The 20509-nt window shown below is 41.5% G+C and overlaps 1 protein-coding gene and 1 pseudogene across 1 annotated transcript; one reads left to right on the top strand and one right to left on the bottom strand.

Annotated features, from left to right (window-relative positions):
* Nucleotides 1–4072: 4072 nt before the first annotated feature.
* Nucleotides 4073–5053, bottom strand: LOC135886206 (olfactory receptor 6B1-like). The gene has a single exon (XM_065414049.1). The coding sequence runs from the start codon at nt 5051–5053 to the stop codon at nt 4073–4075; it is 981 nt and encodes a 326-aa protein (XP_065270121.1).
* A 6566-nt stretch (nt 5054–11619) lies between these two features.
* Nucleotides 11620–12570, top strand: LOC135887067 (olfactory receptor 5AR1-like; annotated as a pseudogene).
* Nucleotides 12571–20509: the final 7939 nt, after the last annotated feature.

Here is a 20509-nt window from a genome sequence, read left to right as displayed (position 1 = left end):
CCCTAAGTGAAAATCTCACCCTAAGTGACTTAGGAGCCTAAATCCCATTGTTTAGTTCTCTGAGCATTTTACATTAGCATCCACTTAAAGTACTAAGTGCAATTTGACAATGTTCAGAGAAAAAAGTAAAAGAAAGCAAGAAAGAATGAAAGAAAGAAGTTACAAATTGCCCCTCTGCTGTGATTAGTTACCATCCTTTGGCTTTTGGTTCGATCAAAACATCTCTATCCATCATCATATCATCCTGACCTTATCTTTAGGAGGTGTCAGTGTATCCCTGTATCATCTTTGGGGAGTGTGTTAACCTTGTATCGGGGTGTTCTGGTACCACCTGTGACGTTGCACTCCATAATGTTTTATGGAAATATGCTTATGAGTGTGAATGTAATATAACTGGAATATGCTTTATGCAAAATGTCTCTTGTAAGGTATCATTACAAAGCTTATAATCTACTGTGTGTGTTCATCCTATTTGTATGTATGTATCATACTTGTATCTGAAGCTAGAAATATAAAGCATAACTCTGAGGTCCTATTGTAATTATGCAAAGTGTGGGCCATTGATGGTGCTTTAGAATCTTGATGGCTCCCATTGACTAGGACAATTGGTTGTAAATGGTCTGTTTACTTGCAAACCTTCCTGGGTGCATGCAGCCAGCCCTGGAAGAATGAAGGCTGGGGTCTCACAGGACATGTGACCATGTCACCTGATACTGGAATTCATCTTGAACCTGGTGCTTTTCTATTTAGAAGGAGGGGTGGGGACCCAGAGAGACAAAAGATTCCCGCCTTGTGCAAAAGCTATAAAAGGGGGTGGAACAGAACAAAGGGGGTGCCCAGTCATGTGAAATCCCCTGCTTTTCACCTAAGATGCCTGCTGGAACTAACAAGGGATGTAACAGGGGAAAGGATTGGGCCCAGACTAGGAAGGAGTCTAGTCTATGAAAGAAGCTTATTGGAAAGTCTCTGAGGGAGAGATTTACCTGTAAACAGTTTCTTAATGTATTAGGCTTAGACTTATATGTTTTGTTTTATTTTGCTTGGTAACTTACTTTGTTCTGTCTGTTATTACTTGAAACCACTTAAATCATACTTTTTATACTTAATAAAATCACTTTTGTTTAAATTAACGCAGAGTAAGTGTTTAATACCTGGGGGAGCAAACAGCTGTGCATATCTCTCTATCAGTGTTATAGAGGGCGGACAATTTATGAGTTTACCCTGTATAAGCTTTATACAGAGTAAAACAGATTTATTTAGGGTTTGGATCCCATTGGGAACTGGGTGTCTGGGTCCTGGAGATAGGTGACCTGCTGAACAGTTTTTGGTTAAAGTCTGCAGCTTTGGGGGTGTGGTTCAGACCTGGGTCTGTGTTGCAGCAGGCTGGCGTGTCTGGTCCAACAAGGCATGATTCTATAGTCCCAAGCTGGCAGGGAAAACAGGCTCAGAGGTAATTTCAGCAGTTCAGGTGACAGTCCCAAGGGGGTCTCTGTGATCGAACCCGTCACACCACCCTTCTGGAATGTGTTTATGTGAATACTTAGTGCCTAGGAATGCTTGTGTTTTTGCAATGCCAGCCCTGTTCTTGCCAAGTTCATGTATCGGGTAGTGAACATGCAAGCAGGCCTCTGCTTTGTAACAGGGCCTTATGGTACACCTTACACCCAGGCTCCTTATACCAGGCCTCATGTCTCAGGCTCTCTCTTTCTGCTACAGAGATCACCTCACTGGTTATTGATGAGATTGGTCCGAACTACTTGAAATCTTAAATGGATTGCTATCTTCACGCCAGCCCTATAAGGCAAAGTATTATTGCCCCCATTTTACAGAAGTGGGATAACACAGGGCAGATTAAGTGCCTGGCCCAAGGTTATGTGAAGACAAGCTGCAAATAGAATCTGGCTTCCCTGGGTCTCTGATCATTAATTGATCCACCAGATCATCCATCTAACCCACTTTGAGGTCAACACCATCAAACTATCCTCTCCCTCACCCCATCAACCAGGAATAACTCCCCTGGAGTCCATAGGGGCTGATTCTTCGCTCACTCACCTCTGTATAAATCAGAAATAACTCCATTGAAGTCAGTGTAGTTACACTACTCTAAAACCAAGCTAAATGAGAAGTGTAATTTTCACTTGAGTGGACTTTTATGGTAGATTAAGGGGGGGAAATAAATGAAGGAAAAACAAAGCCTTCCATGAGAGAGAGCATGGTGTGTGTCTCTCTTTCTATTACATTGACTGCTTCATGGAACATTCACCTGGGACTGGGAGGCTCCTTAGAAATTTGAAGGTGAATTACATTACCCTAGGTGCTCCCTGTAAATGGTTCCAGGGGGGAACACATATAACTCTACAAAAAATGGTCAGAGGGATTCTGGGGGAAATCGAAGAGACAGTAGCATCTTCCCTTATGAATTTTAGGCCAGCAGTAAGAGCACCCACCTGGGCTGTGGGAGACACCCAAGTTAAAGCCCTCCTATGGTTGAGCAGAAGAATGGATTTGGACAGGTATCTTCCACCTCTGAAGTGACTGCTGTGACTACTGGGATAGAGTCATTTTTGTTCACTATGGGGCCCAATTGTTTATACACAGTGGGGTAGCTTCAAGAGGAGAGATTGGAAGTGTGCCATATTAGGATATCCCTTAGTTAGACTCGGCAGAATTCAATTTTTATTTTCATTTTGACTTATAATATCAGTGTTTACTTGTCAGCATTTTTTCCTATTTTGATCATGTAAATGTTCACATTTGTGCAAAATTATGAGATTGATGTATTTTTTTCTGATTTTTATCAATGTAAATGTTCACACTTGTGGGAAATTGCAAGGGCGGGGTCAGACAACAGAGCGGTTCAGACAATCATTATTTAATGAGATAGGTGTTGACTTCAAAAAGTTAAAACTTTATAACAATTAAAACATAATCTAACAACATCACATGTTAAAATACACAAGGTAAATGTCCTTAAATCAAACTTTAATAAGTTCTCAAGCAGCATTTTTCTTACTTTGCCTAGCTGTACCTTCTATTCTGAGCCATTGAAATATTTCTCATTTTGTGTGTGTACAATGAAATTGCGGTTTACTGGCACTTACCAATTAATATCTGATCCTTCAAGCCTACCTTTAGGCCAGTGGTTAGAGCATGTAGCTAGAAGGTAGAAAACCCATGTTCAAATCCCTTCTTCTCAGGCAGAGGAGGAAATTGAACTGGAGTCTCCCATAGACTGAGTGCCCTAAGCAGTGGGCTAGAGCTTATGAGAAACTTTCTCCTCTCCCTGTCATTTCATGCACTGCTGCACTTGCTCTGAGACTGCCTACTAGATGAGGTACACCACAAGTAGGGATAGGCATGCTTCAGGCCCATGAATCTTGAAAGGTGCATTGTGGGGATATTGACCATTGTAGCAGAGAAGAAACATCTTGCAGGTTTTGCATCTGTTCTTATGGGCAGCTTGCTTCTGAATATGAGCTTGGCGAGTTTGGGGAGCTGTTTGAAGAACAGAAAGAAGAGGATTGGGAAAACTTTCATTCAGGACGTGGTCCCCAGAGAGTATGGGTTATAATTGTTTAATGATACTTAAATTCATAACTGCTAGACAGCAAAAATCATGGATTTAATAAAGACACTGGATTTATGGCTCATTGCAACGATCTTTAACCAACTAACCCTCCTTTGTCTTATGACTGCAGAGGTGTTCACTGCCCAGCTCACCATGAATGTTACACCCTGCACTGTAACAAACTTCATCATTAATAAACCCCTTAAGTTCCCACTGAGAGCAGTGGAGTTGAGTTCAGTATGTCCTGGGTGTGTTCTACCTGCCCTGCAGTGCAACAATTGCAGCTCATTGTAGCCCTATGCAGTACTATGGTCCATCCAGTCTACCGTGAGAGTCAGTGAATACCTGGTCCTGCAGTCCTTACTTATAAACTGGCCCTTCCTCGTGCCTGGGGTCTCATTGTCGGTATTGAAACAGCCCTAATAATTAAAGATGCCCACATGTTCTGTGGCTTGCTACATTGCACCACATGATGAGCTCCTACTATACACATTTTAATGCAACTTAGAGTAAATGCCTACAAAATAATTTGTGATTGGTTATAAAAGTCATAGTCTTACTTAGAGCTTTTTTCAGGGCCTCCTTGACCTCCTTGTTTCTCAGGCTGTAGATGAGGGGGTTGGCCAGGGGAGTCAGGACAGTGTAGAAGACAGAGAACACTTTGTTCAGGTCTCGCAGTGTAGCAGTGTCTGGGAGCATGTAGACAATGATCAGGGTTCCATAGAAAATTGTCACCATGATGAGGTGAGAGGAGCAGGTGGAAAAGGCCTTTTGCCTCCCAGTTCTGGAAGGGATTCTCAGGATGGTGGTGATGATACACACGTAAGTTGTGAGGGTTAATAGAAATGGGGGTAGGGTAATTATGGAAGAGAGAAGGAAGGCCACAAGAACCATCTGGCTGGTGTCACTGCAGGACAGTTTGATCAACGGGGTGTAATCACAAAAGAAATGGTCAATTTCATTGGGACCACAGAAAATCATTTGTGATATCCAACATGCTACAATGGTGCTGGTGACAAAGCCACTTAACCAAGACCCAGCTGCTAGCTGGGAGGAAAATCCATTATTCATATGGGCTGCATAATGCAGTGGTTTGCATATCGCTAAATACCGATCATAAGACATCGCTGATAAGAGACAACATTCTGTAGCTAACAGAGAACCAAATATATCAAATTGTAGGAGGCATACAGCAAATGAAATGGTTCTGTCCCCAGTCAGGAGACTGGCCAGCATCCTGGGCAGGACGGTGGAGCTGTAGCAGGTCTCCAAGCAGGACAAATTCCCCAGGAAGAAGTACATGGGGGTATGAAGGTGATGATCAGCCACAACTAACACAACAATGAGGATGTTCCCACCCATGGTCACAATGTAGATCACTAGAAAGAGCAGGAAGAGAAGAATTCGCAGTTCATGGAGATTCCCAAAGCCCAGGAGGATGAATCCCATGATAGATGTTTGATTTCCCTGTTCTGCATCTGCCATGGGTTCTATCAAGAAATATATATATATTTAAATATTATAATTTAATATATAAATTATTATATACATATATAAATATATTTAATTAAATATTATATATTTAAATAGCAACAATAGCCTATGAAATATGACATAAAATAGATAATTTTGTTTTATCTTGTCTCACTTTATATTTGTTGTTTAGTTCTTATTTTGGAGGCGATATAATAGGTGTCACAGAAACTAGGTGGAACAATGAAAATCAACGGGACACCGTAATAAGAGTGTAGAAAATAGATAAGAATGACAGAGCAGGTTACACTGTTGGGGGTGTGCCATTATATGTGAAAGAGTCAAATGGAGTAAAAATCTTAAATGAATCAAACTGTAACATAGACTCTCTATGGATCGATGTTGCATGCTTGAATAATAAGAATAGAGCAGTAGGAATATGCTATCAACCAGCTCACCAGGATTGTGATGGTGATTATGAAATGTTCAGGTTGATTAGAGAGGCTACAAAAATAGAAAACCACTCAGATGACAAATTAATGCAGATAGATAGATAGATATTGTGAAAAGAAAGAAAGAAAGAAAGAAAGAAAGAAAGAAAGAAAGAAAGAAAGAAAGAAAGAAAGAAAGAAAGAAAGATTGTGGAGGGAAGGATAGTTAGCAACAGATGGGCAGTCAGCTAGACAGATACCTCATTTAAGATTTTGTAGTCCAAGGTTTGTATCTCCCACTATGCTAAACTCGTTACCAAGATGCATTAACTACATTACCCTAAGAATAAGTTTATTTTTGCTGCTGGGCTTTAACCAACATCAATACTGAACGATACTTTATATTCAGTGCGCGAGTAGAGTGGCTCAAATTTTAATAAACCATCACAAATTATTGCCATCTGAGCTCTGGCTAGGCCTGACTCTTAAAAACCCAGGGTGTTCTACATACCTCTAAACTTATCCAGTCTGGGTGTGTCTGACAGAAAGACATTATCTCTGTTACCCATCATTCAGGACAGTAGGTTCTAGAGTTATTCAGGATCTTATTTTTCCACCCTGGATAGATTTGACTTTTAATTAAAAAAAAATCCCAAAAGCAAAAGCATCTATAAACTCCCAAATTTAAAGCCAACATTTCATTTTTTCAGAGAAAAAAAGGAAAAATTGTTGGATTTTAGGTTTCTGAATTTTCAATGAAAAATTTTGAAGGAAAGCAGAAACTTTCTATGAACATTTTTCTTTAGATGAAAACCCAGTTTCCCAACATGAAGAGTTTTGACGGAGAACTTTCACCAAATCCTAGCACGTCCTATTGTGTACAGGAAAAATATGTACTGGACAGAAGGGATTGGGCATGAGAATATACATCATCCTTTACCTTCCGTGAATCTGATGAGAAAGGTTGTGCTTCCTCCAAAACAGGTGTAACAAAAGCTGGAATCGCTGATGTGACTTCTTCATGCAGCCTTTCAGAGACCAGGATACAGGATCTAGAGTCTATGTCCTGTCACCATCTTCTACATGGATCTCTGTAATGAGACCTGAGAATGCTGAGGAGGACTCTGAGCTCTATTTTCCTGACTTACACAGCCGGCTTTTATCTGATACCAGAAAGTGAATGCCTCCTCTCATTCATTATCTGAGAGAGAAATATCTCCCTGGAAACTTCTACTAATGGGAATTTTCAATGAGTTAATAATACATTTATTTTTAGAACTTATTAACGAGTTTAATAGGTGAACTCCTAACCTCAATGAGAAAGTTATAGAGACAGGAAAATGTCTATCACCAAAGGAGATGTTTCTTTTTACCACTTCTAAGGAAAATGGGTTTTACCACTGTAGAGGAGGCCAGTCATCCACCTTGTTCAGTCTCCTGGCTCTAAAGTGGGGAGTAACAACTGCTTTAGAAGAAGGTTCATAGGTTCACAGATCATCACTGCATTATCTACTTTGATATATTGTATATAACAGGACATTATATTTCATGAAATTCCCCCTGTATTGAACCCAGTAACTTGTGTTTGGTTAAACCATCTTTCAGAAAATCATCCAGACTTGAGTTGAAGACATCAAGAGATGGAGAATCCATCACTTCCCTTGGTAGCTTGTTCCAATGGTTAATCATCTTCTCTAGAGGAGTGACTCCCTGGCTGGCATGCTTCCTCATGGCTGGGAATGGCCTAGAAGGGTCTTCTTTTATGGGGCCCACTCCTGACTGTCACTCCAGCCATGCTGTGGTCTATTTTGTGTGACTCAGCCCTCCATCTGGGTTGCATCAATTGCCACCCTTTCTGGAGTAAACCGAGTCCAGTTCAACATCAGTTCAGCAGATGAATGCCTGCTCTTCACCCTCACTTCGGGCTTTATTGGCCTTCCAGCATGGGTGTAGTTGGGGGTGGGGGAAGGAGGGTGTTGACCCTGAAAACTGGAGAACTCAGGCATGTGCAGAATTTCACACACAAACACGACCCCATTGGCCTGACTGGAGCTGTGCCCCCCCCCCCACGCCCCCAGATATAGAAGTCAAACTAAGCCTATGCCTTCCAGCTCTCGTCTCTAGGTGTCTTCTTGCTATCGTCCTCAGTGGGCTGGTAGGAGAACCCAGACCTGCTCTCTGGGTTCCAGCCCAGGGACCATGTATAAAGTATTTCCGGTCTGTCTATTAAGACCCACTGCTTCCTCAAAGACCTAATTCCTACCTTGGCCTGTCCTTTGGCCTTCCTTACAACCCCTTCTCAGGCTCACTCCTCCACAGTTCCCAGAAGGAAAGAGGATAAGTTATGGTGAACAAAACAAATATAAATGTCCCATGCTGGGCCTATCTGCCCCAGGGAGGCTCTGGCATCTAGAAGTTTCAGTAGAGCCCCTAGCCCCAGACCAGTCTTCCTCCATGCAATCTATATGATTTTTCTGGCCCCAGCCAGGCCTTCCTTCAAGGTGCTAGCTCTGGAGGTCCATTCCTTCTCCTCCTCAGCCCTTACTGTATTGGGATTTTCCTCTTTTAATTCCTCCCTCCAGGCTTTGATACCTCTCATTAATGTAATAGGGTAGGGCTGATTGAGAGCACAGACCATCATTAACCTCTTTCCGGCCAGTGTGGGGCCAACGTACCCCTTCAGACCCTCACGGTGGAACATTTGTGCCCTATTTCTAATTTACATTGGTCTGGCTTCAGCTTCCAGCCGTTAGTTCTGGTCCTGATAGATTAAAAGTGCCCTTGAGTACCAGGCACTTTCTCCTGATGAAGGTATTTTATGCACTATAATCAAGTCACCTCTCAGTCTTCTTTTTGATAATACCGAGGTGGAACACCATGGCCATATGGAAAGTCCCCAGGTATCCTAAACAGTTAACTGTTGGCTTAACATGAGGTGCTCTGGTAACTCAGAAGCAATAAGCAGCTCATCACTACAAGCAGTAAAGTCCTGGGGGCCTAACCCTACTTTCCTTGTTTACCTACATCTCTCATTATTCATGCCTGGTAAGGAACAAGGTGCTATAGCTTGACCCAAAGTCTTACTTGGATAATGGCCTGAGAAGAGAAGCAGGAGACCTCTTTCAATGATTAAGAGCACCAATGTGGTGCCAGCTTTCATTACACACTCTGGTGAATGAGAATGTAAATACCAGACCCAGGGGATCCTTATGCACCCCGTATGCCCTCTGCCATTTGGCATCAGAAGGTCCCCTGGTCACACATTGCAATGTATGACATCAATATCATTTCTGCAAGGAAGCAGATACCTCTGTGTTTGTTTGGATATTGTTTGAAATTCCAGGATGCATGATTCTTAAATCTATATTTAAACAAATTAATGTGTTTGTACATTAAAGTGACTTTGTGGCCTGTGTTTCTTAAAGGGCCTAAGTGGGTTAGATGACCAATTCCTATTAACCCTAGCCTTCTCTCCTCTTTCTGGATGGGAGATTTCCTTGGTGCCTTCTGTCTGGTTGGTTTCTTTTACTGTTATGTTAATGACAGAGCAGCTATGCCAGGAGTGTGCTCATCATAACTTGTGAGTACTGTTCAGAGCCCTGTTTTGTCCTTGTCAGGGTTCCCTCCCCACTCTGAACTCTGGGGTACAGATGTGGGGACCCACGTGAAAGACCCCCTAAGCTTATTTCTACCAGCTTAGGTTAAAACTTCCCCAAGGCACAAATCCTTTCCTTGAGCTTTGACGGTATTGCTGCCAAGTGCACCAAGTGATTTAGCCAAAGATTCAGGAAAAGGACCACTTGGAGTTCCTATTTCCCCAAAATATTCCCCCAAGCCTCTTCACCCCCTTTCCTGGGGAGGCTTGAGAATAATATACCAACCAATTGCCTTTAATAAAAGTACAGACCAGACCTTTTATCTTTAGGACACTAAAATCAATCAGGTTCTTAAAAGAAGAACTTTTTATAAAGAAAAAAGTAAAAGACGCACCTCTGTAAAATCAGGATGGAAGGTAATTTTACAGGGTAATAAAAAGATTTAAAACACAGAGGATTCCCCTCTAGGCTGAACCTCAAAGTTACAAAAACACGAATAAACTTCCCTCTTGGCATAGGGAAAATTCACAAGCTAAACCAAAAGATAATCTAACACATTTCCTTGTTATTACTTACAATTTCTGAAATTTTAGATGTATCATTTTAGGAGCTGGTTTACCTGCTTGGCCTCTCTCTTTGGCCCAAGAGGGAACAAAACAAAGAAAGCACAAACAAAACCTTCCCCCACCCAGATTTGAAAGTATCTTCTTTCCCCATTGGTCCTTCTGGTCAGGTGCCAACTAGGTTAATTGAACTGATTAACCCCTTACAGGTAAGTGACTCTGTACCTCTGGCCAGGAGGGATTTTATGTTACTGCATACATAAAGGTTGTTACCCTTCCCTTTATATTTATGGCAGTCCTGTCTTTATAATTTTAGCACACAAGCTGCAAGGGATTATGGACCTCATAAGTAACCTCCCTGAGTTCCAGGGCTGTGATGCAATTCCTGCCACTGCTGGACTTTGTGGATTTCACCAAGAGGATTAAGAGAATCAATGACACATTCCGTCAATCCAAGAAGACCTCTCTGCTCAGACTTTGAGGATGTTTGAGTAAAATTATTGAGCTGCCTTCTTCCATGCATTGAATGGAAGGAGTAAAGGGTAAAATGTCTCCAGTACATTGTCAGAGACTGTGAACATGTAATGAAGGTTGCTTCCAACCTGAGTGCAAAGGCTGTAGGGTCCAGATGGCCGGACTCGGTCAAAGACAAAATTTTGCTAGGTATTTCTAGGTTGTTTGTCACTACAGTTCCAGCTACAATCCTCACAGCAACACGTCCCCATGAGGCAAACCTGTGTGGTTATCTACACTTTGGAGATGGGGAAATTGTGGCACAGGACAGTGCGGTGACTTAGTCACAGTAGCGCAGTAAATCTGATGCACAAGCAGAAGCAGAATCCAGCTCTACAGACAGTCACAGGCTGTGCTTTAGCTACAAGAATATTAGGCATAAATGTTTTTTTTTCGCATCATCAGGACCTGAATAGAGATATTGTCAACCAGTGATCTAGATAGATAGATAGATAGATAGATAGATAGATAGATAGATAGATAGATAGATAGATAGATAGATAGATAGATAGATAGATACCCAAAGTTTAGAAAATCAGGAAATGCTTTGTGAAGGGTCCGGTTGACCCACATTGTGACAGAATTAACTGGACATCTGTAAGTTGTTGACCTAGATTCCAGTGAAGAGATTCCAAAGGCCATTCATCTGAATAAAGAGACTCACATTTAGGGTGATGAACCATGAATATGTGTACTCAGAAAATTGATTATAGAACAGTTGAAATGAACAATCCATTGTTATCAAGAGGGCTACATTGGGAGGAATGTACCCAATGTGACTATGGGTGTTATAATCAGACATATAACACACAATCTAGCTAAAGTTATTTAAAACATTTAGTTAAAAGAAATAACGAGTCCATACATTTTTATTCAGACTCTAGTCTGTCAATACTCAGGCACAAATCCCATTGAATGTCCCCGAGTAAGGATATTCTTTACAGAGGTTAAAGCTTTCAACTATAACTACTGAAGTCACTCAAGTGCAGAAATGATAATTAAATAAATCATTATATATAGATATAGATAGATATAGATATGATATGTGATGGATATAATATGATATATGATATATGATTGATATAGATATTGATATAGATATAGGTATGATTAAATATTCAGACACTGAAAGGAATAGATTAGTTGATGTAAAGGGGCCCATTTCCACTAGCCATTTATAAATCAATGCTGTTGCTCTTGCAGGATTTTGCCCATGTCTTACTCAGTCAAGAAGAAGAGTGTAGAATCACAATTGTAGGGGGAAGTTGATTAATTTGAGCTTCATGGAAACATTTTCTAAACAAAAGCAACCCGATTTTAAAGGTATTTAGGCAGCTAGTGGCACTTTCCAAAGCATCTTGAGTGACGAACCCCCATTGGTTTGAAGAACTCTTAGGAGAAGCTTCAATGTATCTTCTCTATTTTACACTTTTTAAACTTTTATCTTGTTTTATTTTCTAAAGGAAGAATCAGCTATGTAGCCAGTAAAAGAGGGGAACCACATGGCAGAGACAGAATTCATCCTGCTGTGGCTTGGAAGAGGATCAAGCTTTCAGATTGTGCCCTTTGTGACATTCCTGGCAATTTACATAATAACCATGCTGGGAAACAGCATCCTGGTCCTCATCATTAGAGCTGACTCCCAACTTCACACCCCCATGTACTTCTTCCTCATGAACTTGTCGCTCTTAGACCTCTGCTACTCCTCCACCATTGCCCCCAGAGCCATGGTGAGCTTCCTAGCAGGGAGAAAACCCATTTCCCACAGTGGATGTGCCATCCAATTCTTCTTCTTCTTCGCTCTCTTCCTTACCACCAAAGCCTTCTTCCTGGCAGCGATGGCATATGATCGATACACTGCCATCTGCAACCCGCTCCAGTATCCCACCACCATGTTCAAGTGGGTTTGAATTCAGCTGGTAGTGGGATCGTATATCAGTGGCTGTGTGAATTCCAAGGTGCAAACAGGCTTCACCCTTACACTGCACTATTGTGGGTATAATGAGATTGATCATTTCTTCTGTGATGGCCCTACCCTGATTAGTGTGTCCAGCAGTGATACGTTCATCAATAATCTTGTGATGTTTACCTTATGCGGCCTCAACATAGCAATTGCTGCCCTGATTGTGCTTGTCTCCTACATCTATATCATCTCCACCATCCTCAGGATTCGCTCTGCCAAGGGCAGAAGAAGAGTCTTCTCCACCTGCACCTCCCATATGATGACTGTGACTTTATTTTATGGGACCACAGCTTTCATGTACACCCAGCCCACTTGGCTATCTTCTCTGTACCAAAGAAATGCGGTGTCTGTGTTTTATACCCTTTTCAGTCCCATGTTGAATCCCCTCATCTACAGCCTCAGGAACAAAGACGTGAAAAATGCTTTGAGAAGGACTATGGGCAAGAAGAGTTTGAAAACATAAACTTTGTCTTTGAACATAGAGATGAAATGGAGTGGGTCAATGTATTGAGCAACACAAGTTGTGACCAAATGTGTATTTTTGTGGTGGGGTGGGGTCAGGGGAGTAGCTTTTCCAGGTATAAACAAATAAACCCTTGGGATCCACAGTATCTATCTGTCCGTCTGGTTGTCTGTCTTCTGTATGGCTGTCTGTCACTCTCTCTCTGTCCCTCTGTCCTACTATCTTACCAGCTGACTTGTGGAACCCATTGCCACTGGATATAATTTAGTCATGCTTCAGGGTATGAGTCTGCTACTGTCTGTCTGAGTTAGGAGTAGATTTTCTCCATGATTTATCATACAAATCTTTTCTTTTTTAAACAACCGAGACTGGCTTCTTCTGCGTGGTTCGTTCTTTTTCCTATAACATTCCCGAACACTGACTATACAACATATTTAAGATAATGAATTGGAATCACCTCAGTCCAAATCCTTTGATAATGTGAACTGGGTTAACTAATCTGATTTCTGTTTATCTACACTGATCTACACTAGTTCATGATTTAGCCCTTGAATTTTAACTGATGCCCTGTTGAGATAGCAGTTTGGAAATTGTGAACAATATGACACATGTATCAGGTAACAGAAACTGAGGAAGTCCATGTTCAACGGGATCACCTATGTATAATACTCCCATGTCACATCTGCAACACAGCTCAATACAGCGAGTGGTCTAGATTCAATTCTCACTCATATTTGTGTAAATAAGGAACATTCACTCACCCATGTGTAAATCACTAGCACCCACATTCAAATCAATGGGTCTGATTTGATTCTGTCCTTACTCGTGCTAATGTAAATCAGCAGTAACACCTCAGGAGTCAATGGGCCTAATTCCTCTCTCACTACCTCTCTGTAAATCAAGAGTAACTGCACTAGAGACAATGGGCCTGATTCTTCTCTCGTTTGCCCTGACGTAATTCAGGAGTTGCTCTGCTGAAGTAAATACATTTATATTGTTCTAAAACTTGTGTAAATTGATGGAGAATCAGGCCCATTTGCTCTACATTTTAAGATGTAATAAACTTAGTAAAACAAACAACTAAAAATCCTTTCCCCTTTTCATTTGGTCATGAAATGAACACCAAACTTTGAGCCAAATCCTGTACCATTTTTTGAGGATAACATGACCTTGACTTCAGGAGAGATTTTGGTGTAGTATGTCTTGCCAGATCAAACTCTCAATGAGGATTTTCCTGCAAACCTAACTAATAAAATTCTGAATGTACCATTTGAAAAAAAAATCTAAATATGAAGAGAGCTGAATTCTGTCTGCTTCCAGTATGTGAATTCCTTTCTTCACTGCTGTTTGGCAAAGCATAAACTAAGAGATTTATTTTCTTTCTTTCTTTTTTTCCTTCTTTCTTTTACACCCCTCTTGCCCCGGCTCAATGATTACAGGTACACTAACCCATGTATGCTTGTAACAAAGAACTGGCTCAGTTAGTGGTGGGACTTTCCTCTATCCCCTCGGCCAGACCCTGACTCCCCCTCAATGATACTTTTAATATCCCAATACAAACAAGTTATGTATTACCCTTCTGATGTGTTTATGTGCCACCATCTGACATAGCTAGCTACCACCTTTCACCTTGTACCTGTTGGTTCAATAAAACCATTTCTATCTATCATATTGTCATCTTGACCTTATCTTTAAGATGGGTCAGTGTGTCCCACTTATCTATGGGGAGCGTACTTGTACCAATCTTGGTGTTGGGATGTTCTGGTACTGCAATTCTGGAATGTGTTTGTGAGAGTGTTCTGTACCTAGAAATTCATACAAATGTGTGTTTCAGCAATATTAGCCCCGTTCTTGTCAGATTATGTGAGCTTGCAAGCAGGCAGAGCCTGACTTCTGCTCACTTTGCTTCTTTGCTTTATATCAGCAAAGCTTGACCACTACGTTAGTTCAGGCCTTAGGCCTCACACCAGGCCTCTGATACAAGGGCCTTATGTTTCAGATCTCTTTCTGCTACAAGTATAAATAAGTTCACAATCAATATTACTGCAGCTACACTAAACGTCAAATTTTAAAGGAAATTTGGTGCCTAGTAGAATTTTCAAAAGCACCTACGTGCCTAATTATCACTGATTTATGTGGGTCTTCAGTGCCTGGATAATAAATAAAGATATCCTATTTCATAGAACTGGAAGGGACCTTGAAAGGTCATCATGTCTAGGCCCCTGCCTTCACTAGCAGGACCAAGTACTGATTTTGCCCCAGATCCCTAAGTGGCCCCCTCAAGGATTGAATTCATAACCCTAGGTTTAGCAAGCCAATGCTCAAACCACTGAGCTATCCCTCTCCCCAATGCTTTTGGATGCTTTTGAAAATTTCACTAAGTGTCTATGTAACCCATACACCTCTTGGATGTGGTGTTCTGTCCCATCTAGTGGCACTGAGACCACTTGAAGAGAGAGATAAAATGAGTCTGCTCTACAGCCTTAGCTAACAGCTAGTTGGCTTTTAGCTCATGCGGTAGAGGCTGAAGAACTAAGCTCCAGAGATCCCAGTTCAATCCCGCTGACCGGGGACTGTGAGCGTTACAAGTGGGGGCTCATCTGGGATTTCAACTGGGAAGTCTCTGAAGCTTGAGATGCGTCTCTGAAGCTAGGGGAAGTATGTAACCCATACACCTTCTGGGTGTGGTGTTGTGTCCCATCTAATAGCACTGAGTTGGCTTTTAGCTAAGGCTGTAGAGCAGACTCATTTAGCTCTCTCTAAGTGGCCTTGGTACTACTAGATGAGACACAACACCACACCCAGAAGGTGTGTGGAGTACATAGGCCTCTACTGCATGAGCTAAGAGCCCACAGTAAATTGTGGGATACCCTCACACCTCTCAGGGAATTATTAAACTGAGAAATACAGAGAGTGACACCCAAGACCTGATTCACAGAGTTAAATTACTCCTGGGGGGGAATTCTTCACTACTGCGTATGTGCCTAATTCATGTCCAGCAGCAGAATTTTTTTTCTGCAGGAACTACATTCTGCCTGAAAAGTGCTGCAATTCCACTGTGGTGCCAGAACAGCTGTGGTGCCAGAACAGCTAGAGGCATGAATGCAGCCAGCTGCTGGCTCTTCTGGCATGCCAGAGGCCTCTGGTGAGCAAAAGGTGGAACTGAAGCACTTCTTCAGCAGAATGTATTTTCTGTGGAGAAAAAAAGTGTGCACAATGCAACTGAATTCCCCCAGGAGTAGAAGTTCATCACAGCACCTTGCCCATGGACCCATATTAAGACAGACAACATGGGGCAGACAGGGCTGCTGGGAACTCACAGACTGGGGTTCAGAATGGCTTTTCAGGGGGATAGACTGGGGCACAGACTCAGGAGCTAGTGGGGTGACAGCACTGAGCCAGGGGCTGAATGGGAGTGGAGTTGCTGGGACACATGGAGATGGGGCAGGGGGATGCAAGGCCACATGGGGATGGGGTGTGTGGGGAAAGGGGCAGTTGTACCTGACTGAATGGGAGAGGTTTGGGGTCAGCCAAGGTCTGCACAAGGGAGGCTCCCCAACTCCCTAACAATCCCTAACCTCTCCACCCCACAAAACCTGTTCCATACTTCTCCCACCCACACCCAACAACCCACCAGGTTCACGCCAGGCTCATTCCCTCTCCCACAGCTCCTCCGTTACCCCTAACTCCCCAGAGCATTTGCACAGCTTCTGATGGGTGTAGGAAATATGTTTCTGTATTGTAGTTTCAATGAATTACTCAAAGTTCTGTATTAATATGCCTGGTAAGGAATCTATTTGTAAAAAAAATTACGAGATTTTTTTGTTGTCTGCATTGTTATGGACATTCTTGATGACAGGTATTTTAAAATAAATTACCAAAATAATTGAAACTGGCATGATTATATTGTGTCAGTTTGACAAATAAAGTATGCAGAATTTTGCAGAATTTTAATATATTGTGCACAGAATTTTTAATGTTTTGGTGCAGAATTTTTTTATTTTTTGGCACAGAATTCCCCTAGGAGTAGATTTAAATTAATTGTTTCAGGGAGTAGAGAAAAAATACCATTTACCCTAGTAGCCCAATCAAATCTAATCAACCTAAATTCAAATTTCAAGATGTTCAGAGAACTTGTCAGGGTCAGGTTACAGACTGAGGGTCTGAGTCTCCTCTCACGCAATGTGGTCTAAATCAGGAGTAAGTCAGCTGGAGTCATTGGAGCTGATTCTCACTATGATGTAAAACAGAAGCCCCACCTGGCACTCGTCATGCAGCCTCATCTGCTGCATACAAACAAGAAGAAGACGTGCTTAAAGTATAACTCCTTACTATAAGATATGGTTCCCTTTTAGATTTCAACTTCTAGGGTAATAAGTTGTAGTCAACATGGACAGGTAAAGAACAAATCATGCCAAACAAACTTAATTTCTTTCTTTTACTGGAAAATAACAGGAGTACTTGTGGCACCTTAGAGACTAACAAATTTATTAGAGCATAAGCTTTCGTGGGCTACAACCCAGTGGGTTGTAGCCCACGAAAGCTTATGCTCTAATAAATTTGTTAGTCTCTAAGGTGCCACAAGTACTCCTGTTATTTTTGAGGATACAGACTAACACGGCTGCTACTCTGAAACCTTTCTTTTACTGGGTTACTGACATAGTGAATGGGGGAAGCTCTAGATTTGACATATCTTGAATGTTCCACATGACATTCTCATAAGCAAAGTAGGGAAATGTGGTCTAGATGAAATTACCCTAGGGTGGGTACAAAACTGAAAGACTTTACTCAAATAATCATTTGACAATGGTTGCTGTCAAGCTGGGGGGCGGGGGGCATATGTAGTGGGAGCCTGAAAGGGTCTGTCCTGGGTCTGGTATTATTCAGTATTTTCATTAATGACTTGGATAATATAGTGGAGACTATGCTTATAAAATGTGTGGATGGCAACAGTCTGCGTGGGCTTTGCAAGCCCATTGGAGTACAGGACTAGAATTCAAATCAACGTAGACAAGTTGGAGACTTGGTCTGAAATCAACCAGATGAAATTCAGTAAAGAAAAGAACAAAGTACTACACCGAGGAAGAAATTAAATGGCACTACTCTAAAATGGGAAACAACTAGCTATTTTGTAGAACTTCAGAAAAGAATTGGGGGGGGGGAGTTATAGTGGATCAAAAATTGAATATGAATGAACAATATGACACAGATGTGTAAAAGACTAATATTCTGGGATGTCCTAGAAGGATTGTCATATGCAAGATATGGGAGGTAATTGTTCCAGTCTACTTGGCATTCCTGAACCATCAGCTGGAGTACTGTGTCAGTTCTCGGTACCAGACTTTAAGAAGGATGTGGACAATCTGGAGAGCATGCAGAGGAGAGCAACAAAAATGATAAAGGGTTTAGAAAAACTTAACTTGTGAGGAAAGTTTAAAAAAACTTGGCAGGTTTAGTCTTGAGAAAAGAAGACTGAGTGGGGGTGAGGGCATGGAGAACACGTGATAACAGTCTTCAAATATGTGAAGATGTTTTACAAAGAAGGCAGAGATCAATTGTTCTCCATGTCCACTGAAGGTAGGAGAAGAAGAAACTGGCTTAATCTCCAGCAGAGATATTAATGTTAGATATCAGGCAAAAAAATTGTAACTATAGGAAGGTTTAATTTAAGAACAAGTTATACAAGTTATACAAACACGTGTTAGGGATTGTCTAGGTGTACTTGGTCTTGTCTCTTCTCAGAGGGATGGAATAGCTGACCTCGTAAGGTCTCTTCCAGCCCTGTATTTCAAAGGTTCTATGATCCAGTCACCTCTTGATCTCTGTTTGGTAAGCTAAACTAAGTGATATTTTAATTCTCTCACTCCAAGGTATTTTCTCCACCACTCAAATTATTTCTATTGTTCTTGGCTGCACCCACTTCAGTTTTCCTATATGAATTGAGGGCAACAGCATATTAATGAGCTTCAATTGTGATGTTGTGTCCAAAAAAGCAAACATCTTCTATCATCAGGCATTTATAAACTGTGATCCAATCAAGTCTTAATAATCTCTTGAATAATGTAAATAGATTGATCTCCTTTACTAGTTCATTATAAAACCTCAAATCATTCTTGTATCTCTTCTCTGAACCTTTTTCATTTTATCAATGTCCTTTTTGGAAGAATGGACACAAGAAGTGGACATTAATAGTCTCTCCAGTGGTGTATACAAAGGTAATTAAACTCCTTATTCAGAGACATACATTTGATAAGAAGGATTGGGGGGGTGGGTCACATGACTTATGAGGAGAGGCTGAGGGAACTCGGCTTATTTAGTCTGCAGAGGAGAAGAGTGAGGGGGGATTTGATAGCAGCCTTCAACTATTCCAAAGAGGATGGAGCTAGGCTGTTCTCAGTGGTGGTAGATGACAGAACAAGAAGTAATGGTCTCAAGTTGCAGTGTGGGAAGTCTAGATTGGATATTAGGAAACACTATTTCACTAGGAGGGTGGTGAAGCACTGGAATGGGTAACCAAGGGAGGTGGTGGAATCCCCATCCTTAGAGGTTTTTAAGGCCCAGCTTGACAAAGCCTTGGCTGGAATGATTTTGTTGGGGCTGGTCCTGCTTTGAGCAGGGGTTTGGACTAGATGATCTCCTGAGGTCTCTTCTAACCCTAATATGTTATTATTCTATGATTTTATGATGTGTCCAAGCTACTGTACCCACAACAGTGAATATATTCATACCTCTAACATCTTTCAGGGGGTATAGGGACAGGTTGGGCTTGGGGAAGGGCTTGAGATAGGGCTAAAATGGAGAAAAGACAGAATTAAAGAAGACCATTGAATGGTTTCCCTCCAAAAAACAATCTACATTACACAGTTCAATAGAATATGAACATCACTGAGAATCCCAGCCTCACTCATGTAGTGTGAGGCAGAATGAACACTTAAGCTGAACCAAAGAAATAGAGACATGTCTGCATCTTCAGAAGATTCCCTGACAAGATCGTAGCTGCCATTCATCTGATAGAAGAGAAGCATACCTATGGTGGATATTGGTGAATCCCCTTACAATTTGAAGCATAGTACAGTAACAAGAAAATATCCAGTTATCAGTGGAACTACTCTGGGAATAGGTACCACAGAATGTGAGCAAAGGCGACAGAATCTGGCACTAAATGTCGGTATCCAGCTTATGTTGAAGTGTCTTTTAGTTAAAATAAAAGTCCTCTTATTCTTACTAAGACTTTACTCCTTCCTTACTCAGGCAAAGCTCCCTTGGAGTTTACCTTTATAAGGACAGAGATGAAGGTAAAAGCTCACAAATGGAATCCCTAAAATCTCACAGTAGAAGATATAATCGTGGCAATAATATAAATGTAGGGCTGGAAGGGACACTGAGAAGTCAATTAATCCATTCCCCTGTGTTGTGGGAGGATGAAGTAAACCTAGACCATCCCTGCCTGGTGCTTACTTCTTGTCCAATTGCTCACCGTTCTCTATATAACAGCCTTTAACATGTTTGAAGACTCCTCTTTTCTCAAGACTAAACATGCCCAGTTCTTTTAACCTTTTCTCGTAGGTCAGGTTTTCTAAACCTTTAATCATTTTTGTTGCTCCCTAGGGACTCTCTCCAATTTGTTCACATCATTCCTAAAGTGTGGTGGCCAGAATCAGACACAGTACCCAGCTAAGGCCTCACTAGTGCCAAGTAAAGTGGGACAATTACTTCCTGTCTCTTACAGATGACACTTCCATTAATAAACCTGGGAATGATATTACCCTTTTCCCAACTGCATCACATTCAGTTTGTGATCCACTATTCACAAATAGAGAAGCAGTGGATGTGGTATATCTAGACTTTAGTAAGGCATTTGATACGGTCTCGCATGATATTCTTATGATTAAACTAGGCAAATACAACTTAGATAGGGCTACTATAAGGTGGGTGCATA

Source organism: Emys orbicularis, chromosome 12, assembly GCF_028017835.1.
Source record: "Emys orbicularis isolate rEmyOrb1 chromosome 12, rEmyOrb1.hap1, whole genome shotgun sequence".
Classification (NCBI taxonomy): domain Eukaryota; kingdom Metazoa; phylum Chordata; order Testudines; family Emydidae; genus Emys; species Emys orbicularis.
This window is presented reverse-complemented; position numbering and strand designations above follow the sequence as displayed.